This window comes from Mercenaria mercenaria, chromosome 14 (assembly GCF_021730395.1).
Source record: "Mercenaria mercenaria strain notata chromosome 14, MADL_Memer_1, whole genome shotgun sequence".
Taxonomy (NCBI): Eukaryota; Metazoa; Mollusca; class Bivalvia; order Venerida; family Veneridae; genus Mercenaria; species Mercenaria mercenaria.
Window position 1 is genome coordinate 5,233,804 of NC_069374.1, and position 27,282 is coordinate 5,261,085.

Below are 27,282 nucleotides of genomic sequence, written 5' to 3' on the forward strand. Positions count from 1 at the left end.
TTGAATGCAAGTTACTATCTCAAAAACTAATGCAGATACTTGATTGAAACTCTATAGATATTTTAACATTTAGGGTAATATTTTCCTACTCCTGGGACAATATTTCAAATAGTCAAGCATTGGCTGTCTTAGGGACAGCTCTTCTTTAATTTATACTCACGTCTCCTTGATAGAGAGGTGAATAAGAAATATGTCGTAAATCTAAACAGCTGCAAACTTTAGATCTGGTAGGATTGAAAATGATTCACTCAAATGTCTTTAAAAAATTCTTTTACTTGATAAAAGAAATTCTTGATGTAATCAACTCACTTTCAAAAAGCGTTTGATCTAATGTCAAAATGAAAGATTTTTGGCAGAAAGCTTTTTATTTCAAAAATTCAACAAGACGGCCATGAAGGCCCTGTACTGCTCACCTGACCTTTTGACCTAAAGATCATCAAGATTAGCATTCTGACCGAGTTTCATTAAGACATGGTCATAAATGTGGCCTCTAAAGTGTTAACTAGCTTTTCCTTTGATTTGACCCGGTGACCTAGTTTTTGACCCCACATGACCCAGATTCGAACTTGACCTAAAGATCATCAAGATTAACATTCTGACTAAGTTTCATTAAGACATGGTCATAAATGTGGCCTCTAAAGTGTTAACTAGCTTTTCGTTTGAATTGACCTAGTGACCTAGTTTTTGACCCCACCTGACCCAGATTTAAATGACCTATAGATCATCAAGATTAACATTCTGACCAAGTTTCATTAAGATATGGTCATAAATGTGGCCTCTATAGAGTGTAAACTAGTTTTTCCTTTGATTTCAGCTGGTGACCTAGTTTTTGATCCTACATGACCCAGATTCAAACTGGACCCTGAGATCATCAAGATTAACATTCTGACCAAGTTTCATGAAGATATAGTCATAAATGTGGCCTCTAGAGTGTTAACAAGCTTTTCCTTTGATTTGACCTGGTGACCTGGATTTTGACCCCAGATGACCCAATATCAAACTCATCCAAGATTTTATTGAGGGTAACATTCTGACCAAGTTTCATTAAGATTGGGCCAAATATGTGACCTCTAGAGTGTTAACAAGCTTTTCCTTTGATTTGACCTGGTGGCCTAGTTTTTGACCCCAGATGACCCAATATCAAACTCGTCCAAGATTTTATTGAGGGTAACATTCTGACTAAGTTTCATTAAGATTGGGTGAAAAATGTGACCTCTAGAATGTTAACAGTCAAATTGTTGACGACGGACACAGGGCGATCACAAAAGCTCACCTTTGAGCACTTTGTGCTCAGGTGAGCTAAAAACAAGAGGGCCATGAAGGCCCTGTATTGCTCACCTGACCTTTTGACCTAAAGATCATCAAGATTAGCATTCTGACCAAGTTTCATTAAGACATGGTCATAAATGTGGCCTCTAAAGTGTTAACTAGCTTTGCCTTTGATTTGACCCGGTGACCTAGTTTTTGACCCCACATGTCCCAGATTCGAACTTGACCTAAAGATCATCAAGATTAACATTCTGACTAAGTTTCATGAAGATACAGCCATAAATGTGGCCTCTAGAGGGTTAACAAGCTTTTCGTTTGATTTGACCTAGTGACCTAGTTTTTGACCCCACCTGACCCAGATTTAAACGACCTATAGATCATCAAGATTAACATTCTGACTAAGTTTCATTAAGATATGGTCATAAATGTGGCCTCTATAGAGTGTAAACTAGCTTTTCCTTTGATTTCAGCTGGTGACCTAGTTTTTGATCCTACATGACCCAGATTCAAACTGGACCCTGAGATCATCAAGATTAACATTCTGACCAAGTTTCATGAAGATAGTCATAAATGTGGCCTCTACAGTGTTAACAAGTTTTTCCTTTGATCTGACCTGGTGACCTGGTTTTTGACCCCAGATGACCCAATATCAAACTCGTCCAAGATTTTATTGAGGGAAACATTCTGACCAAGTTTCATTAAGATTGGGACAAAATTGTGACCTATACAGTGTTAACAAGCTTTTCCTTTGATTTGACCTGGTGACCTAGTTTTTGACCCCAGATGACCCAATATCGAACTCGTCCAAGATTTTATTGAGGGTAACATTCTGACCAAGTTTCATTAAGATTGGGCCAAAATTGTGACCTCTAGAGTGTTAACAACCTTTTCCTTTGATTTGACCTGGTGACCTAGTTTTTGACCCCAGATGACCCAATATCGAACTCGTCAAAGATTTTATTGAGGGTAACATTCTGACCAAGTTTCATTAAGATTAGGCCAAAATTGTGACCTCTAGAGTGTTAACAGTCAAATTGTTGACGGACAGACGACTGACGACGGACACAGGGCGATCACAAAAGCTCACCTTGAGCACTTCGTGCTCCGGTGAGCTGAAAAAAACAACAAGGAGCTGCGTTCCCCAGTGGCATCCTTGTTGATAGATTTTGCAACTAAGTCCAAAATGAGGTCAAGGTCAAACTGAGGTCAGGTGATGTTTGAAGATGAGGAATGGTCACAGTTTACATTTGTATTAGTATCAATTCATTCTTGTAAGGGGTAGAATATCCTTTTTTACAATTTTGTGAACATAAAACCAATATTTCAACTTTGGGAAATTTTGACCCAGCAAAAGTATGTGCTTTTACAGTATATGTGACCAGAATCTCACTCAGTGCAACAACAAATCAGGAATAATTTACAAATATATACAAAACAAATCTTCATCAATCGGGATAAAATATAAGTAGAATACAAACAAACAGGTCAGACCAAATAAGGTCTGGTATAAAAGTATTAACTGATTTCCAAGTCCAAAAAGGACCATAGTTGTTGACAAAGTTATGTGTTCTTGTCTACAGAAATTCATGATGATAAACATGTGTTCGAAGTTTCAAAGTCATATGAGCCACGCCATGAGAAAACCAACAGTGGCCTTGCGACCAGCATGGATACAGACCAGCCTGTGCATCCGCACAGTCTGGTCAGGGTCCATAGTGTTCGCTTTCAAAGGCTATTGCAATTAGAGAAACCGTTAGCGAACAGCATGGATCCTGACCAGACTGCGCTGATGCGCAGACTGGTCTGGATTTATGCTGGTCGCAAACGCACTATGCTGGTTTTCTCATGGCACGGCTCATACAGTTGACATGTACAAAAACTGAGCCAAAATCAAAGACCAACAAGGTTGCCAGAATGTCACAATATACGCCCGTCACAGCAAATTTGTTTACACTAGCACCTGTATTTGCAAATGGAATTTTAATTTTCTAGTTGTTTACAATGTTGTTTTTTTTAGAAATTATTGTAATTCTTTTATTTTTCCAAGTCCACAAAAAAAAATCCTTACCAGGTAGAGATACCTTAAAATACACCCAAAATTTGAAAGTAACATCAATGTTGTACCACAGAAAAGTGGTCTTGGTTTTTCCCTACGGTCAATTATAAAAAAGTTACAATGTAAGTTATTTATAGTAACAACTAAGGGAAGTTAATCTTTAAAGAGAAAAAAAAAAAAAAAAAAAAAAAAAAATCGAAAAAAAAAATTACAAGTCCACACAAAAATCCTTACCAGGTAGAGATAGCTCAAAATACACCTCAGAATTGGATGTAACATGCATGTTGTACTACAGAAAAGTGGTCTCGATTTTTCCCTACGACTTGTAATGAAAAAGTTACAATATAAGCTATTTATAGTAACAGCAAAGGGAAGTAATTCAAAAGAAGGGACCAGTGCATGACACTCCGTCTCATGATGGTGTACAATTGTGCCAAGTTACATCAAAATCCCTCCATGCATGAAGAAGAAATGCTCCGGACAAAGTCATTCTTGCATCTGACCTTTGACCTTTAAGTGTGACCTTGACCTTAGACCGAGGGACCTGGTTCTTGCGCATGACACTCCGTCTCATGCTTGTGAACATTTGTGCCAAGTTGTATCAAAATCCCTCAATGCATGAAGAAGAAATGCTCCGGACAAACTTTTCATTCTTGTATCCTTGACCTCTAAGTGTGACCTTGACCTTACCCCTAGGGACCTGGTTCTTGCGTATGACACTCCGTCTCATGATGGTGAACAATTTTGCCAAGCTATATCAAAGTCCTTTCATGCATGAAGAAGATATGCTCCGGACAAAGTTTTCATTCTTGTATCCTTTGACCTCTAAGTGTGACCTTGACCTTAGACCTAGGGACCTAGTTCTTGCGCATGACACTCCCTCTCATTATGGTGAACAACTGTGCCAAGCTACATCAAAATCATTCCATGCATGAAGAAGATATGCTCCGGACAAAGTCATTCTTGAATTTTTCATTCTTGTATCCTTTGACCTCTAAGTGTGACCTTGACCTTAGATCTAGGGACCTGGTTTTTGCGCATGACACTCCGTCTCATGATGATGAACAATTGTGCCAATTTTCATCAAAATCCCTCCATGCATGAAGAAGATATGCTCCGGACAAAGTCATTCTTGAATTTGACCTTTGACCTCTAAGTGTGACCTTGACCTTAGACCTAGGGACCTGGTTCTTGCGCATGACACTCCGTCTCATGATGGTGAACAACTGTGCCAAGTTTCATCAAAATCCCTCCATGCATGTAGAAGATATGCTCCGGACAAGGTCTGTGGACGCCGCCCGCCCGCCCGCCAGGGGCGTTCCCATAATACGTCCCGTTTTTCAAACGGGCGTATAAAAAGGGCAAGAATTCAGCAAAAAAAAAAACAAGGAGCTGCATTCAATAAACGCTTGATGCCCCCGGTGGCATCCTTGTTGATACAAAGCAACCCAAGTCCAAAACGAGGTCAAGGTCAAACTGAGGTCAGGTGATGTCTGAAGATGAGGAATGGTCACAGGTTACATCTGTTTTAGTATCAATTCATTCTTGTAAGCGGTATTGATGCTAGATGAAACGGTCCCATTTGGTTAACCAAGAGATGGCCCATATAAAGCAACCTAAGTCCAAAATGAGGTCAAGGTCAAGGTCAAACTGAGGTCAGGTGATGTTTGAAGATGAGGAATAGTCACAGGTTACATCTGCATTAGTATCAAGTCATTCTAGTAAGGGGTATTGATGCTAGACGAAAAGTCCCATTTGGTTAACCTCGTATGGATGGACGTAAGGACAGGACAATCACTATATGCCTCCCAAAAAAAACCAAGAAAACATTTTACAGAGTTGTGTATTCTTGCTAACAGGTACAAGCAGTTATAATAAACAAGTTTTCAATGTTTTTTAAAGCAACATCTGAACCAATTTCCAAGGCGAAATACTTGACAGGGGTATGTACTCTTGCTTCTTGACCCCCAAGAGTGAATCCTCAGTGACATGACTGAAATTATTTCTTGCCATTATCATGTTTTATTTTTAAATTCTAAGGCCAACTTTGAATTTTTTTTTTGTCCTCATTTTTTTCTCCTAAATGTGCACAAAAAGGGGGATTTTCTTTTAAACAATTTACACATTTATTTTCAAGGTGTTAAATTACACACAAAACTGACTGCTCCTTATCACATATATAATCAATTTATTGGTCACTGGCATTTATACCTAATGTCTGTAAAGCACTACATAGAATTTAAATCAAGCACATCTTCATTATGTTTTATCACAAGCATGAAAGTAATAACTTTCTCTTAAGCACTTCAGTTTCACAGCAATGGGTACCAATTCTGTCAAAGTATAAAATTACACATCAACATAAATATTCAGTTATCATTAAAATCTGTGATATCTTTTACTAAAACACAGGTACAATAAATTAAAGTCATTTACAGCAAATTTTACTGTCTATGCAGAAGTTTCTATAAAAGATAAACAAACTATGTTTTACAAAAAAAGAATTATTTACACACCAAAGCATTCTCTGAATAAAAGACAAACTCATAAACCTGAAGTTGCACCCAGTAAAATGCAGTTAGAACTGTATGAAAATGCAGTTTCCATGGTACATGTAGCAACTAGACCTATCAGGCTATCACTGAAGGTGATGAATGTACCCCCCGCATGCACTGACACAATACATTGCAATTTGACGCACACAAGACTGCATAATTATCTGGACTGTAAGTATAAAGACTCTATGTATATAGTATAGTAACAAAAAACAAAGTCCCATAACTCTGCAGAATATTTATCTAAAGGAACGTAACATGCACCATGCACAAGTAGGGTTAGTACTGATCACTTGTGTGAAGTTTCATTAAATTGTGTGCAAGGGTTCGGGAGATTAGGCACGCACAAGATTGCATATGCAGACTGTATGTATATAGTATATTAACAAAAAAACAAAGTCCCATAACTGTGCAGAATTTTTTTCTGAAAGAACCTAACATGCATCATGCACAACTAGGGTTACTACTGATCACTTGTGTTAAGTTTCATTAAGTTGTGTGCATGGGTTCAGGAGATTATGCGCACACAAGATTGCATATGCAGACTGTATGTATATAGTATAGAAACAAAAATCAAAGTCCCATAACTCTGCAAATTTTTTTCTGAAAGAACCTAACGTGCATCATGCACAACTACTGTTGTCACTGATCACTTGTGTGAAGTTTCATTAAATTGTGTCAAGGGGATGGGGAGAGTTGGTGCGCACAAGATTGTGTCTATGTATATAGTATAGTAACAAAAAACAAAGTCCCATAACTCTGCAAAAAAAAATTCTGAAAGAACTCACATGCATCAAGCACAACTACTGTTGTTACTGATCACTTTTGTGAAGTTTCATTAAATTGTGTCAAGGGTATGAGGAGAGTTGGTGCGCACAAGATTGTGTCTATGTTTATAGTATAGTAACAAAAAACAAAGTCCCATAACTCTGCAAAAAAATTTTCTGAAAGAACCTAACATGTATCATGCACAACTACTGTTGTTACTGATCACTTTTGTGAAGTTTCATTAAATTGTGTCAAGGGGATGAGGAGAGTTGGTGCGCACAAGATTGCATATGCAGACTGTATGTATATAGTATAGTAACAAAAATCAAAGTCCCGTAACTCTGCAATGTTTTTTTTTCTGAAATAACCTAACATGCACCATGCACAACTACAAATGTTACTGAACACTTGTGTGAAGTTTCATTAAATTGTGTCAAGGGAATGAGGAGAGTTGGTGCACACAAGATTGTGTCTACAGACAGACGGATGGACGGACAGACAACCTGGAACCAATATACCCCCCCTTACAACTTTGTTGTCGGGGGGTACAATAACTTCATCCTTTATCAGTGTTTCCTGTATCATGACCAAGAATGTCGTTTTTTTCTTCTGTCGATACAATTCCAGTGGAATTTTTGTAGGCTAATGCTGGATAATTAAATTCATACTTCGTGGGTAAGAAGAACTTCTGCCATAAGCTCACGAACATAATCTGTAAAGCAAAACATTTGGTAAATATCCTTATCTGCAGACAGAGCAAAAGTAAGAACTGACAATTATTATGTGGTTCATAAACACAGTTACAGGACTTTTACCAAATTAAAACATCCTTTGTCTAAATATTTGTAAGCAGACGTAAAAATAATTGTTTTAAGCAGATTCTCTTTACCACACAAAAACTGTTACTGCATATAAATTTTTGAATTGAAAAGGCCATGGCCACTTCCAATTTTCTGATGAAAAGTCTATGAAAGTCCCAACAGTCTCTTGTAAATTATTCATTACAATCTGTTGTGTGTCTTGTGAACTTACAATGATACAGAAGTAATCTAAGACTACCTGAGATCAGAAAGGTAATTGAGTAATAATTCATACCATAAGTCATTTCAACTTTGACTTCTTTCGCAACTCCAGTTTCACGCCCTCTTTGAAACAATACAGAATATTGCGGTGTGCCATCCTTTTTTGTTGCCTGTGCCCGATTAGCATTCTCGTTGAAATGTAAGGCAGCCAGACACAACCTGGAATAAAAAAAACAAGTATATTTACACAGTTGACTCAATGATGAAGGCAACATAACTAAATTTTTGTGAAATTAGAAATTGGTTCTCTTGTAATGTATAAGTCTGGTTTTATGCACTATCAAATGTGACAAGAGCACCGCCTTGCGGGTGCTGACGCTCATCTGATTTTTTTTGTGTAATAGAAATATTGTCCTACCCATGATTTTCTATGTCTAAAAAGGGCCATCATTCTTGCAAAAAGCAGGATAGAGTTATGTTTCTTAATGTACAGTGTCCACTTATGATGGTGAAAAACTGTTGCAAGTTTTAAAGCAATAGCTTTGATAGTTTATGAGAAAAGTTGACTTAAACATAATACTCAACCAAGAAAATGATTTTCTAAGTCCAAAAGGGGCAATAATTATTGCAAAAATCAGGATGGAGTTACGCTGCTTGCTGTACAGGGTCAGCTTATGATGGTGAACAAGTGTTGCAAGTTTCAAAGCAATAGCTTTGATAGTTTAAGAGAAAAAGTTGACCTAAACATAAAACTTAACCAAAATATCTGATATTTTCTAAGTCCAAAAGGGGCCATAAACCTTGCAAAAAGCAGGATGGAGTTATGTTTCTTGCTGTACAGGGTCAACTTATGATGGTGAACAAGTGTTGCAAGTTTTAAAGCAATAGCTTTGATAGTTTAGGATAAAAGCTGACCTAAACATAAAACTTAACCAAGAAAACTGATTTTCTAAGTCCAAAAGGGCAATAAATCTTGCAAAAAGCAAGATGGAGTTATGTTTCTTGCTGTACAGGGTCAGCTTATGATGGTGAACAAGTATTCCAAGTTTCAAAGCAATAGCTTTGACAGTTTGGGAGAAAAGTTGACCTAAACATAAAACTTAACCAAGAAATCTGATATTTTCTAAGTACAAAAGGGGCCATAAATCTTGCAAAAAGCAAGATGGAGTTATGTTTCTTGCTATACAGGGTCAGCTTATGATGGTGAACAAGTATTCCAAGTTTCAAAGCAATAGCTTTGATAGTTTAGGAGAAAAGTTGACCTAAACATAAAACTTAACCAGGCAACGCCGACGCCGACAACCGCTCAAGTGATGACAATAACTCATCATTTTTTTTCAAAAAATCAGATGAGCTAAAAATGAATATAACAATAAAGGCTTAACCCAGAAGGTTCTTAACTGCACTGCCGCACACTTCACCCTGCCATATAGCCAAGTAATGTCGGAATCAATGTTGCCCGATACATACATGCCATAATTTTTGAGAACGTTTCCGGGATTCTGAGTTAACGTTTACGGGATTTTTACCTTTTGTCTGGGACATACACCGTGACATTGGTATTCGTCTGTTTCATGCAAAAATATCATAATGTTACATGTAGTTTCCTGAGATAAACATTGTTCACTCGCTTGTATTAATTTGCTGCAAATGTCATCTAGCTTTCTAAGGGAGGTAAATACATGTACGGGTAAAACACATCTATAGTTCAGCACGTGAATTTATTGCGTTCCCGAAGTGAACAGAATTCGGAGACTTACTATATACGAAGAATCAACCTGGTCATCGTGATTTAGATTCTAGCTAATGTGGTATCATTCTAAAGCTTAAACATTTATCTAGTGATTAAATTGAATCCTTAAAGGAATAAAATAAATCTTGTAGATAAAATAGACAATATAAAATATTTGGAGTCTGGTCAATTTCCATGGGTCTGTCGGCAAAGGCATTCAACATTTTAATTTAGAATATGTGTGACAATCGATCTAGATCTTAAATGATTACAACCTTTTAAAATAATTATCGTTTAATTGACTGTTTTCAACAATCGCTTCCATAAAGGCTACAAGTAGCTTTACCGCCAACGTGCTAAAAACAACGAGATTTACAACTATTGTTCCTAATTTAAGTATCATAAAACAGTTACTGATTGCATAATCGTGTCAGTTCTTAATCAGGGTTATCATAATAAGTGACTGTAACTTAATCAGTGTCATCAAAGATCTTCGCGTGACCAAAGCCGGCTTAATCAACACGTGTCCCGCTCAAGGGCATGAAACTGATTAGGAATAAACAATGTGACACTGTGGACTGTTTATTGTGTAAAATTCAACAACTTATAGACAATTTTTTAGGGATTATTTTTATCTGTTCCTGTATTACTATTTTTCCGGGACATTTCAAGACTGTTCGGGACACCGGACGAGTATGTAATTTCCGGCACAATCCCGGACAATCCGGGACGTATCACATGTATGCCTGATGTTTCATTAAAACTTAAGTAGAAGAATTCAGAATAAACATATCATTCAAATATCTCTGGCCACAGTCAGATGTGTAATATCAAGATGAAGAAAACATTCCCAAACTAGGACATTCTCCAATTAAACAAGAGGGTCATGATGACCCTGGATCGCTCACCTGAGTAATATGAGCTACATGTTTCAAATGTCAAACTGATGATTTTTAGAAATTTTTTGGAAGATTTTCCATTGTACAATCAAGTAACCCCTGGGGCGGGGCCAATTTTACCCCGGAGGACATGATTTGAACAAAGTTTGTAGAAGTCTATAAGGCAATGTTACATATCAAATATCTAAGATCTAGGCCTTCTGGTTTATTATTAGAAATTTTTTTGAAGATTTCAATATGTACAATCAAGTAACCCCTGGGGCTGGGTCAATTTGACCCTGGGGGGTCAAGATTTGAACAAATTTTGTAGAGGTCCACTAGGCAATGCTACATGTCAAATATCTAAGCTCTAGGCCTTCTGCTTTATTCTTAGAAAATTTTGAAGATTTTTCTATGTACAATCAAGTAACCCCATGGGGCTCGGTCAATTTGACCCCGGGGGTCATGATTTGCATAAATTTTGTAGAAGTCTACTAGGCAATGCTACATATTAAATATCTAAGCTCTAGGCCTTCTGGTTTATTTTTAGAAATTTTTTGAAGATTTTCCTATGTAATATCAAGTGACCCCTGGGGCGGAGTCAATTTTGACCCCGGGGGTCATGATTTGAACAAATTATGTAGAGGTCCACTAGGCAATGCTAAATGTCAAATATCTAAGCTCTAAGCCTTCTGGTTTATTTTTTAATTTTTTTTGAAGATTTTCCTATAGAAATCTATGTAAAATCAAGTGACCCCTGGGGCGGGGCCAATTTTACCCCAGGGTCATGATTTGAACAACTTTAGTAGAGTCCACTAGGCAATGCTACATGTCAAATATCTAAGCTCTAGGGCTTCTGGTTTTTGAGAAGAAGATTTTTTAAGATTTTCCTATGTAAAATCATATGACCCCTCAGGCGGGGTCATGATTTGAACAAACTTGGTAGAGGTCCACTAGGCAATGCTTCACACCAAATATCTAAGCTCTAGGGCTTCTGGTTTTTGAGAAGAAGATTTTTAAAGTTTTTCCTTCCGGTTGCCATGGCAACCAGAGTTCTGCATGGAATTCAATTCTTTGAATAATTTTTTTAGAGCTTCACCCAGGGAACATTCCTGTGAAGTTTGGATGAAATTGGCCTAGCCGTTTATGAGGAGATGTCGTTTAAAGTAAAAGTTTATGGACGGACGACGGACAGTGTGTGATCACAATAGCTCATCCTGAGCCTTTGGCTCATGTGAGCTAATTACAAATCAGCAAAAGAAATGCAATGTAAACAATACAAGTTTGATCTCCTGATTTTATGTATGTTCTCTGTGAAGAAAATAAGTCTGATATGATTTTTCTCCATCACTGAGTCTTGTGGAGAAGTTAGCAATACTTGTGGAGGACAAGCCCTTAAAAAATCATAATATTTGTCTAGCTACACTGAAATTATTCTGAAATGAGAAACCTATCACACAAAAACCCCACATCTACCTTGCTTCCATCTGAGGATGTTCATAGTGTACAAATTTTGGAGCAAAATGGCAAACAACTTTGTGGAATGCCTCAAGCCAAGAGGTCTGTTGTGCTGGTGACAACTTTCCAATGTCTTTCAAAAGCATTTTGCTGCCAACAATCTTCGCCGTCTCTTCATATGGTCTGAAGCCTACAATGAAAAGGAAGTTTTAAAGCATCTGCTCTTTGCAATATATAAATCTGTGCCTAAAGGAAATTTTTTTTGTTAGGTTGGCAATAACAGTAACAAGAGCTCATCGAACACGAAATGCCCCCCTTGATGCATTCAGTAATTGTACAAGGAACAGAAATTATATGCTCACTGTAAACAAAAGTTCTACCATTCTAGTTCAATCTGACCTTGACCTTTGAACTATTAACCTAAAAAGAGATCACAAGAGTGATCTTGGCGCCCACCACTGAGCCATTTTTGAATGTTCCAAATTTCAAGACTAGCTCAAGGTCAAAATCAAGGTCAAATTTCATATCGGTACAAAACACTGTGCATGTGGTCCAAATTTGAAAGCTGTGGCTTGAGAAATGTGAAAGTAGGTCACTAGATCAATTTCAAGGTCAAAGTTCATTTCGGTAGACAGAACTATGCATGTGCTTCAAATTTGGAGGCTGGAGCTTGAGAAATGTGAAAGTAGGTAATAGGTAAAATTCAATGTCAAATTTCAATTCAGAACACAAAAATATGCATGCGGTCAAAATTTGAAGCTGTAGCTTCAGAAATGTGAAAGTAGGTCACTAGGTCAATCTCAAGATTAAGGTTCATTTCGGTACACAAAACTATGCATGGGGTTCAAATTTGAAGGCTGTAGTTTGAGAAATGTGAAAGTAGGTCACCAGGTCAAAATCAAGGTCAAATTTTATTTCCGTACACAAAACTATGCATGTGGTCCAAATTTGAAGCCTGTACCTTCAGAAATGTGAAAGTAGGTCAATCTCAAGATCAAAGTCCATTTCAATACATAAAACTAGAGCTATCACTAAAGGTGATGAATGTACCCCCCCCCCCCCCCCCAACCCCCGCATGCACTGACACAGTACATTGCAATTTGACGCACACAAGACTGCATAATTATGTGGACTGTATGTATATAGACTGTATGTATAGTAACAAAAAACAAAGTCCCATAACTATGCAGAATATTTATCTAAAAGAATGTAGATAAGAAGGGGATAAGGAGAGATGGTGCGCACAAGATTGCGTCTATGGACAGACTGCCAGACGGACAGACAACCTGAAACCAGTATACCCCCCCCTTACAACTTTGTTGTCGGGGGGTACAACTATGCATGTGCTTCAAATTTGGAGGCTGTAGCTTGAGAAATGTGAAAGTAGGTAATAGGTAAAATTCAATGTCAAATTTCAATTCAGAACACAAAAATATGCATGCGGTCAAAATTTGAAGCTGTAGCTTCAGAAATGTGAAAGTAGGTCACTAGGTCAATCTCAAGATTAAAGTTCATTTTGGTACACAAAACTATGCATGGGGTTCAAATTTGAAGGCTGTAGTTTGAGAAATGTGAAAGTAGGTCACCAGGTCAAAATCAAGGTCAAATTTTATTTCTGTACACAAAACTATGCATGTGGTTCAAATTTGAAGCCTGTACCTTCAGAAATGTGAAAGTAGGTCAATCTCTAGATCAAAGTTCATTTCAGTACACAAAACTATGCATGTGGTTCAAATTTGAAGGCTGTAGCTTGAGAAATGTGAAAGTAGGTCACTAGGTCAAAATCAAGGTCAAATTTTATTTCGAAACACAAAACTGTGCATTTGGTCCAAATTTGAAGCCTGTACCTTCAGAAATGTGAAAGTAGGTCACTAGGTCAAACTCAAGATCAAAGTTCATTTCAGTACACAAAACTATGCTTGTGGTTCAAACTTGAAGGCTGTAGCTTGAGAAATGTGAAAAAAAGGTCACTAGGTCAAAATCAAGGTCATATTTTATTTCGGAACACAAAACTAAGCATGTGGTCCACATTTGAAGTCTGTAGCTTAAAAAATGTGAAAGTAGGTCACTAGGTCAATAACAAGGTCAAAGTTTGTTTCAGTACACAAACCTATGCATGTGGTCCAAATCTGAAGGCTGTAGCTACAGAAATGTGAAAGTAGGTCACTAGGTCAAGATCAAGGTCAACTCATGTCAACCTTCATCTTGCCACTCAAAACTATATATGTGGTTCAAATTTGAATGATGTAGGTTATGGACATGAAGATTCTAGGTTTTTTGCATATACAAATCTTTATGAACCATGTGACCCCCGGGGCGGGGCCATATTTGACCCTAGAGGGATAATTTGAACAAACTTGGTAGAGAACCACTAGATGATGCTACATTACAAATATCAAAGCCCTAGTCTTTGTGGTTTGGTCAAGAAGATTTTCAAAGTTTTTCCCTGTATAAGTCTATATAAACCACATGTACACACACTGAGACATTTAAGTTGTAATATTTGCACCTATCTTTGAAGAATTATTAAATTTACAAAAAGCGTTTATTTACACACATTTTTATGTATGAAACATTTTTTGCTGTGTTATTTTTATCCATTTGAATTTAATGCGCTGTAAGTGTACAGATATTTCAGCTTTCTAAAAGTTAACATTTTCTGACCATTCATTTCTCTGATAATGAAATTTCATTGTCGGAATCATCATCCGACGGACTGATATGTAAAAATCAGCATGATAATGAATATTTTCTTCACTTTAAGAAAATTCTCGGGCAGCCGACATTATTTTAATCTTTAGAAATACAGTATGAACGAAACACAGCGGAGTTCTTTTTTATTTCCTTTTAATACCGAAAATTTACAAACATTTATTTTAACAAGGAAACTAATTATTAGCATAATTAATAATTATAACATCTAAGAAATAATAGTCGGTATGCAAAATAATTTTGCTTTTATCAGGATTATCAAAAAATTAACAAGTATGTGACGCAATCAGCATGCTCTCGGTGCCGCGACTATACTCGTCAATCGCCGTCCTGGGGAGTCCTGATAACGCGCGTATAGTCGGATATCGACGCTACAGGGGTAGAAAATATAGCGCCTTTAGTTGCATTTCGGCCCCAAGGTGTTAAGTATTACCATTGCAACCTGTAATAATAGTAATGAAACTACATGTATAAGAAATGGTCACACTATCCTCCACATACTACATGAATTATTCATATCACCTATATTTGCACATCCAGTCACATCACTTGGTAGAGAGATTGTTTTTTTACAGGATGTTGCTGCTTTGAATCCTTAGCTATGCATCTGTACTTATGTCTGACTGAAGAAGAAAAGTCTATGGCACCTAGATGTATTTGTAGCAGGAAAGTTAGTTACTTGTAAGGAAGTGTACTAGTAACTGAAAAAATATTAATTAGTATCGAGATGTTACAATGAAAATTACCTGAACTAACTGGCAATCCAGAATCTTATTTCGTTCTAAATCAATTAGAGTACGATCCATATTTTGCTGTGTGGCCTGGTGAATCACATCTGGCATCCCCTCCAAGGCATAGTGGTTTTCCTGCCTGTTTCGTCACTTCGTTTTGCTGAGCCTGATGCAAAGTCCACACTGACATGATACTTGGCACATGTTCTATCACAAAATGAAGCAATTCCCGAGCATGTCAACATGTTTAAAGCTTTAATGGGACTCAAACCTGCTAACAAAATTGCTGCTCCGAGAATCAAATTCCCAAGGGCCATTGTTCCCGACATAGTTGACTGTACCAGTTACTCTTCTCGTGGCATCTTTCACATGTCATTTCGACTTTTAGTAAAGTCCCATTAGTTTTTTTTCATAATTATAAGTCTACTTCCACATAAATCAAACTTTTCGAACAATTTGTCTAACTATTTCTCAAACAATAAGTTTTCTCTCTGTACTTTCATTTGTTACTCCATTCTCTTCCTCTACAATGTCACTAGTATAACTATCATCTGGATGCCAGTCCGGATCCTCCTTTGAAGTACTTACATTCATGCTACTATTTAATGTGGAATCAAGTTCATTTCCAGCCATGTCCATTAGTGGGTAAGGCACCTCTGTTTGGGTTTCTCTAGTAACGGTCTTTGGTGCCACTTGAACAGCAGCATGTTTTCTTCTCTGTTAAACAAAATTTAAATACACTGTCCTTAAGAAATACACGAACAAATGTAAAATAGTCAAAACAGCAAATAAGTAATATTAAAACATAATATAGATCTGACTTGATAAATTATCTTATGTTTAGGATGGGACTTCTGTTCCCATGTAAATTATCAACACATTGTACACAGCATGCTGTTTGGCATTTTGCAACCATTATTTCAAACTGGACTGTCAGAGCAGATCATCTGAACAGCAATGAATGGATGCGAAGCCTTTTGATTTTAGAAAATGTAAATAGATGATGACAATTAACCAGTTTATAATTGACCAATTGCAACAACAGCACAGTATTATAAAAGTGTATGCTTTCTTACTTACAATGAGATTATATGGCACCTGGCACTGCACCGAGTACATCTCTTTCTGTTCTCTCATTTTACAGCATTCTCTTACACATCTATTTATTTATTATACCAGATTTATATAGCGCCCTTTTCATGATCAATTTCACGTTCAAAGGCACTTTACATAGTTCAAATGCAGCCACACAGGGCGCATAATTCATCCTCTACTAGTACAGACACAGGGCGATCTGACCAGCGGGACAGAGTGAGACAAAGCCCCCACTACAGAGAGATCAGAAATCAGATACAGGCTTGTCCGGCTAACTTAGCCTAGCTCGTTGCGAATAGACAGCCTGGTTCTTCAACGTGCCCAGTGTATAGAATTGCCTGGGTTCCTGACCAGTACACCTCTAGTTGGGCAGGAAACACTGAAAAGCGTTTCTGAAAATTCCCCGAGTAGCTGCGGGGTAACGAACCCCGACACATCTATCACTGTTGTCTGCAAAGATGTTAATTATTTCAATTACCATTATCTGATCTATTTTAAGCAAACAACAAGTCAAACTTTTTATAATTATATACCTGACCCAAATGGAACAAGAGCTCGTCGAACACGAAATGCCCCCCTTGATGCATTCAGTAATTGCACAAGGAACATAAATTATGTGCTCAAAGTTTTGCCCTATATAAGTATATGTAAACCATGTGACCCCCAGGGCGGAGCCATATTTGACCCTAAGGGAATAATTTGAATAATCTTAGCAGAGGACCACTAGATGATGTCATATAAAAAATATCAAAGCCCTAGGCCCTGTGGTTTTGGACAAGAGGTTTTTCAAAGTTTTTTCCTATATAATTCTATATAAACCATGTGACCCCCGGGGTGGGGCCATATTTGACCCCAGGGAAATAATCTGAACAATCTTGGTAGAGGACCACTAGATTTTGCTACATACCAAATATCAAAGCCTTAGGTCCTGTGGTTTTGGACAAAAAGATCAGAAACTGTTTAACTGTTCCTGGCCAATGTGACCTTGACCTCTGACCTAATGACCTCAAAATCTTTAGGGGTCATCTGCTGGTCATGACCAACCTCACTATCAATTTTCCTGACACTAGGCTCAAGCGTTCTTGAGTTATTGCCCGGAAACCATTTTCCTGTTCCTGGTCACTGTGTCCTTGACCTTTGACATACTGACCTCAAAATCAATAGGGGTCATCTGCTGGTCATGAACAACCTCCCTATAAACTTTCATGATCCTAGGCCTAAGCGTTCTTGAGTTATCATCTGGAAACCATTTAACTGTTCAGGGTCACTGTGACCTTGACCTTTAAAATACTGATCTCAAAATCAATAGGGGTCATCTGCTTGTCATGACCAACCTCCCCATCAACTTTCATGATCCTAAGCCCAAGTGTTATTGAGTTATTATCCGGAAACCATTTAACTATTCAGGGTCACTGTGATCTTGACCTTTGAAATACAGACCTCAAAATCAATAGGGGTCATCTGCTGGTGATGACCAACCTCCCTATCAATTTTCGTGACCCTAGGCCTAAGCGTTCTTGAGTTATCATCCGGAGACCGTTTTACTGTTTGGGGTCACTGTGACCTTGACCTTTAACATACTGACCTCAAAATCAATAGGGGTCATCCACTGGTCATTACCAACCTCCCTATCAACTTTCATGATTCTAGGCCCAAGTGTTCTTGAGTTATCATCCGGAAACCGTTTTACTATTCAGGGTCACTGTGACCTTGACCTTGGACATACAGACCTCAAAATCAATAGGGGTCATCTGCTGGTGATGACCAACCTCCCTATCAACTTTCATGATCCTTGGCCCAAGCGTTCTTGAGTTATCATCCGGAAACTGATAGGTCTACATTCCGACCGACCGACCGACCGACATCTGCAAAACAATATACCCCTCCTTTTTCAAAGGGGGGCATAATAAGTAAACATGTATTGATAATTTCTAGGTCAGTAGGGGCCTCTGCAGCAGAGTGGTTGAAGTAACTGGCTTCAAATCACTTGCCCCTCACCAATGTGGGTTTGAGCGTTACTCGGGTCGTTGAATTCTTTATGTGAGGAAGCCTTTAAGCTGGCTTACGAAATGTCAGTGGTTTTACCCAGGTGCCCGCTCGTGATGAAATAGTGCACAAATGGGCATCTGGGTGTGTCTCAACCATCAAAGCTGGAAAGTCGCCATATGACCTATAATTGTGTTGGTGTGACATTAAACCCAACAAAAAGTTCTTTGAAATCCTTCAAGCAGTTCAAGAGTTACAGAGTGAAAACGAAACAAACTGATATGAACTTTGACCCCTAAGTGTGACCTTGACCTTGAAGCGAGACATCCAAAACGTGTGCTTTGCATGTCTTCTGGGTGTGGTGGACATTTGTGTCAAGTTTCTTTGAAATCCTTCAAGGGGTTCAAGAATTACAGAACTGACAGTGAATTGCTGATGGACGGACAGACAGACAGACACCGGGGTATAACATAATATGTTCCTTCGGGCATATAAAAATAAATAATAAGCTCACCATTATCAGCTGTGGAGTGTCTTGTATACACACGGACAGTCTGTTCTGACAAAATGTCTTGAAACTCATCACTTGTTGTCCTGGAAATATAATTTTATCATGAAAACAGTATCTGGTATTAACTGAAAAGTAAATACTGGGATATAATGAAACTAGCTATTTTTATTTAGGGGCCCAGACTATCAAAAACAAGGCAGTCTGAAAGACAGCTAAATCCCCCGCCACTGCTATGGATAGTGAAAGGGTAAAACCTTTGATTTTAGCTGTGACCTTGACCTTGAACTGACATGGCTGACTCATGAATTCTGCACAACGTCTTGATGAGGTGATCATTTGACCAAAGTTTCATGAAAATCCTTCAAGGGGTTTAGGAGATACAGAGCTGAAACCTTTGACCTTCAGTTGTGACCTTGACCTTGAGTTGACATGGCTGACTCATGAGTTCTTGATGAGGTGATCATTTGACCCAAGTTTGATGAAAATCCTTCAAGGGGTTAAGGAGATACAGAGTGGACACGAAATGGAAGGCTCAAACCTTCGACCCTTAGTTGTGACCGTGACCTTGAGCTGGCATGGTTGACTCATAATTTCTGCACATCGTTCTGATGAGGTAATCATTTGACCCAAGTTTTATAAAATTCCTTCAAGGGGTTTAGGAGATATAGAGCGGACACGAAATGGAAGGCTCAAACCTTTGACCTTCAGTTGTGACCTTGACCTTGAGCAGACATGGCTGACTCATAAGTTCTGCACATCGCCTTGATGAGGTGATCATTTGACCGAAGTTTGATGAAAATCCTTCAAGAGGTTTAGGAGATATAGAGCGGGCACAAAATGGAAGGTTCAAACCTTTGACCCTAAGTTGTGACCTTGACCTTGAGCCGGCATGATGACTCATGGTTCTGCACATCATCTTGAGGAGGTGATCACTTGACCCAAGTTTTATAAAATTCCTTCAAGGGGTTTAAGAGATATAGAGCGGACACAAAATGGAAGGCTCAAACCTTTGATCTTGTGTTGTGACCTTGACCTTGAGCCGGCATGGCTGACTCATGGGTTCTGCACATCGTCTTGATGAGGTGATCATTTGACCCAAGTTTTATAAAATTCCTTCAAGGGGTTTAGGAGATATAGAGCGGACACAAAATGGCAGGCTCAAACCTTTGACCTTGAGTTGTGACCTTGACCTTGAACCGACAAGGCTGACTCATGGGTTCTGCACATCGTCTTGATGAGGTGATCATTTGACCCAAGTTTCATGAAAATCCTTCAAGGGGTTTAGGAGATATGGACCGGACACGATTTTGTTACGGACGGAAGGACAGAAAGACGGACGGAAGGACGGACGGAAGGAAGGACAGACGGACGGACGGACGCAGACCATTCCTATAATCCCTCCACCACGGCGGGGGATTAACAAATGTTTAACATAAGGGCATTTTTTCCAGCAATTTAGAGGCCCAGCCCAACATCTATGGGCAATGGACTATGGCACCCCTGCTAATTTATATCCCCAGAAATATTGTGAATTATGTATGTGAACTGCATTCTACAGTTTGCATAATGTTGTTGTACTTTCCAGAATGTTGCATCCTTTTTTTTTCATACAGTATTTTTATTTAGCCAATAATTATTTGAGTTTCAATACAATACATTTCTTGATGTTGATCAGTCATGCTGATTATCTGACCATTTACTTGTAACTTACAACCTTTGCTTTTTTAAATATGAGCCTTACCTTGTATCAATTTACAATAAAGAACATCTATGTCACATATTAGTGTATTGGCCAAAAGATGCAAAAGACTTGTGGAAATGTTAAATGGGGGCAATAAAAGCTATTTCATTAACTGGCAACAGATGACATCTTATGATGCCAAAGGACCGAAAAATGATGGCCAGTCAGACCGCATCCATGTTAAAAACTGGTGGACCGCATCAAAAGTTTGTGGTATTGACCTTTGGACCTGCAACTTTCCAGAAGTCTGGAGTAATGTTTATGGTTTAACATACCTATCTTAATTATCACGGGTACTGCAAGGTCTCCACAGTTAAAGACGGGTATCTCAGGCTCAAAACTTCCATCTTCTAGGGTACCAGGCTCAAAACCACTGTCTTCCATATCGACTGTAAAATAATTACATTATATACATCTAAATACTGCTATTATCACATTTATATAAAAAGTAAATCTAGTAAATGGGCAGATAGAGGAGGAAAAGACAAGTCCTTTTCATTCTGATTACTAGAATTTAAATTTATATCTTTATTTCTATTTCTATTTCTTTGCTTTTGAATATGATACTCAAGTATGACCTCATCATTTGTTTTTCAGTCAGGCCAGAGTTTGTTGATTCTTTGTTACTCAGACCCTCCTGCCCTATTTTCTGTCATTTTCAAAAAAAATAAATGAAATTTCAAAATTTTTAAGGGCAATTATTGATGCTGAGTTCTGATGATGACAACTCCAATATTTGTAAGTGCATAAGCCATCAGTGTCATATATGCACGATTTCCTCTCAAATAAAAGTGTCCTCCATATGTAAACAATTGTGTGAAATTTAAGTTTATCTTTGAACCATCAGGCCTTTTTTCATTAATTTGGAAATGCCACCAACACTGGTGGAATTGGGGGAAAATGCTCTCGGAAATTGTCTTAATTGGGACAATTTTGCAAATTACTAAAATCTACATAATTTTTTTTTTGTGTGTGAAATATTAATGAATATATTTCAGTAACTGTTCAACAGTATTTTAATTTACCTAAATATAGATACAAATTAGCAACTATCTTAAAACAGCAAAAACTCTAATAGGTATAATCATTTGGGAATTTTAAATTCAAATTTGGGGAAAAAACATACCTTTTGCACAGGGATTACCTCCTTTTATCGGAGGTAGATTTATAGGGGGAAAAAAACCCCGACTATTTACAATATGCGATGAAATAGCTAAATCCAGTATATTGGCAATTCTAACATGGCTTGATTTGATTTCCAGTTAAACAAAGAAGGAAATCAAGCTCTGTATATTCTGCGATAAACAACGGTTGACGCGCAGACAGTAAGACAGCATTTTGTAGTCAATCATGACGTCAAATTGATGCATGATGTCCGATAATTACTCCTCAGGTAAATGAAGTACAGCATGATATTTATTAAAAAATGCCAATGAGCATGTCAGAATGGAAACAACCAATGCCTCGAGTTGTTTATCATATAGTGTACCACGGTTCATCGTTCAGATGCTCCAGTATTTAATCACTCAGGCTAACGCCCTCATGGTACACAAGTTCTCTGAAGGCCAAGAAGATGAAATCATGAAAAACTATATAGTGTCTCAAATATATGCTAGATGTAACCATATGTAAATAACAATAGCAACATTGAATGTGAATTTGACATCCATTTGGGAAATAAAATATGACATGGAAAGAGGTATACTGAGGTGACCAAAGGAGCAACAAATGCTGCAAAACAAAGGAGTCATCCTGTAAAGCTTTTGATCACTTTAAGTCTGTTGTTTTACTGCCTCCCCCCACCCCCAACATTTTTCTGCCCAGAATCCGAGTAACAAATAATTAAATAACTCTGGCCTCACCTGTGAGTCAAGGCTGTGACCGTGTTTTAAGCACATGTTCTTAATGCTTAAAAACAAGCAAATTCGATGAATTGGTATCCCCCGCCGAAAGGGTTTGTGGTGAGGAATGGCAAAAAGATATATCCGGCAAAAAGTGAAAGGATGTTAATAAGAAGCAAATAATTTCATTAGTCAAAATCAATTTAACAGAAAACAAATGTTTAATTAAAGAGTACATAATAAATGTATGATACTTTGATCCTGACTAAAGAATTTATTTTGAATGGGATATGCTTACTGTAATAAGCTTAGCTTTTAAAATTAAATGCAGTTAATTGAAATGTGAGCTTGAAGTTTAACTGGAACGAAATATTGTCTTCGAGTGGTTTGGCACCAGGTGTTGCTGTTTAACATGTACATTTGAACTTAAAAGGACAGTTGTCCTTAAGAGAACACAGGTAAGATATCTTGAACATGGCTGAGGGCAAGGTTTGTGCAGTCACAACTTAACATGTTGAAGGTTTGAACATTTAAAAAAAAAAAAAAAAAAAGGAATGGAAATATATATATATGTATATATATAGATATATGTATATATTTATTTTTTTAAGGGGTGGGGGTGCAGGGGAATGGGAGAGGAAACAAAATTTCACATGTTGATTATAAATATTGATTGAAAATTAAACATGAAAAAAAAACAAGAGCTGTCCGTAAGACAGCCAAGCTCGACTATTCGAAATATTGTCCCAGAAGCAGGAAAATATTACATAAAAAGGTTAAATATCAAAAGAATTTTAAGTTCAAAAGGGGGAATAATTTGACCAAAATGCATATCAGTTATGGGACTTGCTGCTATCGACTAGTTTTATAACCCCGAAGGCACATGACTGTGAAGTTTCAATTCAATATCTGCATTAGTTTTGGAGATAGAAACTTGCATGTAAAACTTTAACCAGAATTTTCAAAGTCCAAAAGGGGGGCATAATTTGCCCAAAATACATGCCAGAGTTATGGGACTTGATCCAGTGAGGTTAGTAATTGATCTAGAAAAAGAAAAAATAAGTTTCAAATCTATATGCCTTTTAGTAATAGCTGTATGTACTTGCATGCAAAACTTTAACCACAATTTGCTAAGTCCAAAAGGGGACATAATTTGGCCAAAATGAAGGTGAGAGTTATGGGACTTGCTGCTATCAACTAGTTTTATAACCCCGAAGACACATGTGAAGTTTCAAATCAATATCTGCATTAGTTTTGGAGATAGTAACTTGCATGTAAAACTTTAACCAAAATTTTCTAAGTCTAAAAGGAGGCATAATTTGCTCAAAAAACATGTCAGAGTTATGGGACTTGACCCAGTGAGGTTGGTAATTGATCTAGAAAAAGAAAAAATAAGTTTCAAATCTATATGCCTTTTAGAAATAGCTGTATGTACTTGCACGCAAAACTTTAACCAGAATTTGCTAAGTCCAAAAGGGGACATAATTTGGCCAAAATGAAGGTGAGAGTTATGGGACTTGCTGCTATCAACTAGATTTATAACCCCGAAGACACATGTGAAGTTTCAAATCAATATCTGTATTCATACATGTGATCTCCCGCGCGGGAGGGTCAAAATCCCGATTTTTTCACCTTGCCTCCCGTCTCCCGACCAAAACCATATTTCTCCCGCTTTTCAAAAAATAAAAATCAGTATTATGACTGGGTTGATAATTACCGAGGAGTGCCAAACATGTTTACACAATAAATCAAAGTGTCACCGACTGTTGTGTATTATACATGTTTGACACACATGTTGCTGGAGGAAAGAGTTGTTTTTCACAGGTGAATTATTGATTGTCTTGATAAGGGATTAGACAAGCAGGGCCTTTTCCACCTGTCTCACGGGGCCGAATATCTGCCCATTCTCAGTGCCAATTAAGCTCCATTTTTTACCAATTTGAAGCAAAAAAACTCCCAGTCATAAGAAATAATTCCCAACTGAAATGAATTTTGATTATTCAAAGAAAAATTTTGCTCGGTAATAAAATCACATGAATAATTGTTGGAAAACCCAACCCATTACTATTTTTAGAACAGGAGTGTTATTTCCCCTTACGGAGTTACGCCATTTTCTTCCAATGTTGACCAAATTAATTTGCTAATAAACTGGACTTATTTCATTGAAAATTGGATGAAAACACACACTCATTTATTTGATAACATCAATCTACATTATTTTGGTAAGGGTAAATACATGTTGATGCATTTCTATTTTCTATTTTTCATGTGAAAATCATCAGTATTTTTATACGAAAGTGGGTGGGGTAAGGAATTTACATAATTTATGAGTTGTGTTCAGACCAATTTAGAGCTTCGTTTTTTTAAGTCCTCGAGTAGAATAATGTTAATGCATGTTCACCTTCATTTCAGACCTAAATTGAGACTTTGTTTCTACAAATTTAATCCGTTAAGAAAGTTTAAAGTTAGAACAAGAGGGAGCTTCTGTAAGATAGCATGCTCGACTTTTCTCAGTGATTGACTCTGAATTAAAGTTTTGCCAGTTAAAGGGGCATAATAGGCAATAGCTTTGTATGTAACAAAGACATTAGACATTATATAAAACTTTTACAAAAAAAATGAAGTTAAAAAGTGGCATAACTCTGTCAAAATTCAAATCATGAGGATTGTTTCTTCTGGTGTAGACTTACATACATTATTGTGTGGCCAAAAATGTTGGATTTTGCTTCTAAGTTATGTGTCCGCGCGCTTAATTTATGTCGATAAAAAACCTCCAGTTTTGAGACCCCAACTCCAGCTGAAAAATGGCAAACCTCCAGTTTTGGGATTCTGAACTTATCACATGTATGTCTGTATTAGTTTTGGAGATAGTAACTTGCATGTAAAACTTTAACCAAAATTTTCTAAGTCCAAAAGGGGGCATAATTTGCTCAAAATACATGTCAGAGTTATGGGACTTGACCCAGAGAGGTTGGTAATTGACCTAGTAAAAGAAAAAATAAGTTTCAAAGCTATATGCCTTTAATTGATGGCTGTATGTACTTGCATGCAAAAACTTAACCAAGGTGTGACGCCGACGCCGACGCCAGGGTGAGTAGAATAGCTAGACTATTCTTCGAACTAAAAAAGGGTAAAAGGGTGAAGTTGGTGAGGGGGCGGGGGGGGGGGGGGGGGGGGGCAGAGGATGCATGATCAGTGTTGGGCATGACTGGGTGGAGAAGTGAGGTGGGGGAATGGTACAACTTGGAAGGTTTGAAAAAAATCTAAAATAAGAAATTTTTTTTTTTGAGGGGGGTTGGGAGGGGGAGGGGGTGTGACCAAGGCAAGTGGGTGACCAGGTGTGGGTGCGCAACTTCACATGTTTATAATAAATGTTCACATAAAAGAATGAAATTTAATGAAATTCTGCCAAATGGTAAGTTTGTTATGTACAAATATGTGGATTTTTAGACAATTAAAGGGCAATAACTCTTAATTTACAAAAGAAATCCACACAAAATTGTCTGTGCACAACGACATTATAGTGCTCTAAATACTGTTAAAGTTTCATAGTTCTAGGTCAAATATATCAAAAGTTACGATGCAGAAATTGCCATATCTATAGATCTAGTACCCTATATAGTTAACACTAGAAGAAACTTCTAAGGGCCATAACTCTGGTGTTACTTGGGCAATCTGTCTGAAACTTGATGGGCCCCATAACCTCATAGTGGTGAACATGTACATGAAGGTTGTTTGAAAAAAATCTAAAATAAGGAATTTTTTTTTTTTTTTTGGGGGGGGGGGGGGCGGGGGAGGTGTGTGATCAAGGTAAGGGGGTGACCAGGTGTGGGTACACAACTTCACATGTTTACAATAAATGTTCATGGAAAAGAATGAAAGAAATTTAATGAAATTCTACCAAATGGTAAGATTGTTATGTACAAATATGTGGATTTTTATACAATTAAAGGGCAATAACTCTTAATTTACAAAATAAATCCGAATGAAATTGTGTGTACACAACCACATTATGGTGATCTAAATTCTGTTTAAGTTTCATAGTTCTAAGTCAAATATATGAAAAGTTATGATGCAGAAATTGCCATATTTATAGTACCCTATATAGTTAATACTAAAAACTTCTAAGGGCCATAACTCTGGTGTTACTTGGGCAATCTGACTGAAACTTGACGGGCCGCAAGAACTCATAGTGGTGAACATGTATATGAAGTTTTAAATAAATATTCCCAACCATTTCCTAGATATGTCTCCGGACGGACGGACGGAAAGACAGACGGAAGGACGGACGGATGGACAACGCCAAAACTATATCCCTCCGACTTTCGTCGGGGGATAATAAAACAGGTACTTGTTAAAGAATTTACACGCCTGGTACCTCTTAAAGAGCTAGCTCTGTAGTTTACCAGGCGTGATTTAATAAACTTGTAGCTAGCTGTATTAAGACTTACTGTGTACAAAAATTAACTTACCATTCATTGATACATTACAACTAGCTGATGGCATTGACGACATTACATCAGAAGAACCTGTAATAAATTGTCTCTGCATTAGCAACAGCAATACTGTTCTACCATTCCTTACCAATCATGTACTGCCAATTTCAGAATAGCGCGCCGATTCAATGTTTGCATCATACACATTTAGTCACTGACTGATATTGATTTTTTTTATCATGAGTGGCTAATTTTGTAACCGTCATTTACATAAACTCCGCCCAAGACGCGAGTAAAGTTAAACTGAAAAGTCTGTCATAAATGTATTTATGGTTTTTACAAGAGCTGTCCGTAAGACTTCGCGCTCGACTTTTCTCAGTGCTTGACTCTGAATTAGAGCTTTGCCAGTAAAAAAAATTCAAGTTAAAAAGGGACATAATTCTGTCAAAATTAAAATCAGAGTTATGGGAATTGTGTCTCCTGGCGTAGAC

At 37.5% G+C, this 27,282-nt stretch overlaps 2 protein-coding genes across 2 annotated transcripts in view; both read right to left on the bottom strand.

The window, feature by feature from the left end:
• Positions 1-4,720: 4,720 nt before the first annotated feature.
• On the bottom strand, positions 4,721-15,510 carry LOC123526224 (uncharacterized). Its single transcript, XM_053524001.1, has 4 exons — positions 15,321-15,510; positions 11,757-11,928; positions 7,744-7,889; positions 4,721-7,360 (listed from the first exon to the last, which is right to left on the bottom strand). Exons 1-4 carry the CDS (start codon positions 15,508-15,510, stop codon positions 7,311-7,313), a joined length of 558 nt encoding a protein of 185 aa, XP_053379976.1. The 3' UTR covers positions 4,721-7,310.
• LOC123526223 (uncharacterized) overlaps positions 15,203-27,282 on the bottom strand; it is an 89,711-nt gene continuing 77,631 nt past the window's right edge. The window contains exons 4-7 of the mRNA XM_053522866.1: positions 26,828-26,884; positions 20,790-20,903; positions 18,777-18,856; positions 15,203-15,898 (exon numbers count right to left, since the gene is read on the bottom strand). Coding sequence (XP_053378841.1) covers positions 15,653-15,898; positions 18,777-18,856; positions 20,790-20,903; positions 26,828-26,884 — 497 coding nt within the window. The 3' untranslated portion in view covers positions 15,203-15,652. The remainder of the gene's footprint in view (positions 15,899-18,776; positions 18,857-20,789; positions 20,904-26,827; positions 26,885-27,282) is intronic.

Coding starts and splice junctions, on each gene's coding strand:
- LOC123526224 (XM_053524001.1), bottom strand. CDS start 15,510: ATGTCGGGAACAATGGCCCTTGGGAATTTGATTCTCGGAGCAGCAATT. Junction 7,890..11,756: donor CATCCTCAGATGGAAGCAAG/GTAGATGTGGGG, acceptor TTTTTATTCCAG/GTTGTGTCTGGCTGCCTTAC. Junction 7,361..7,743: donor CAAAGTTGAAATGACTTATG/GTATGAATTATT, acceptor TTTGCTTTACAG/ATTATGTTCGTGAGCTTATG.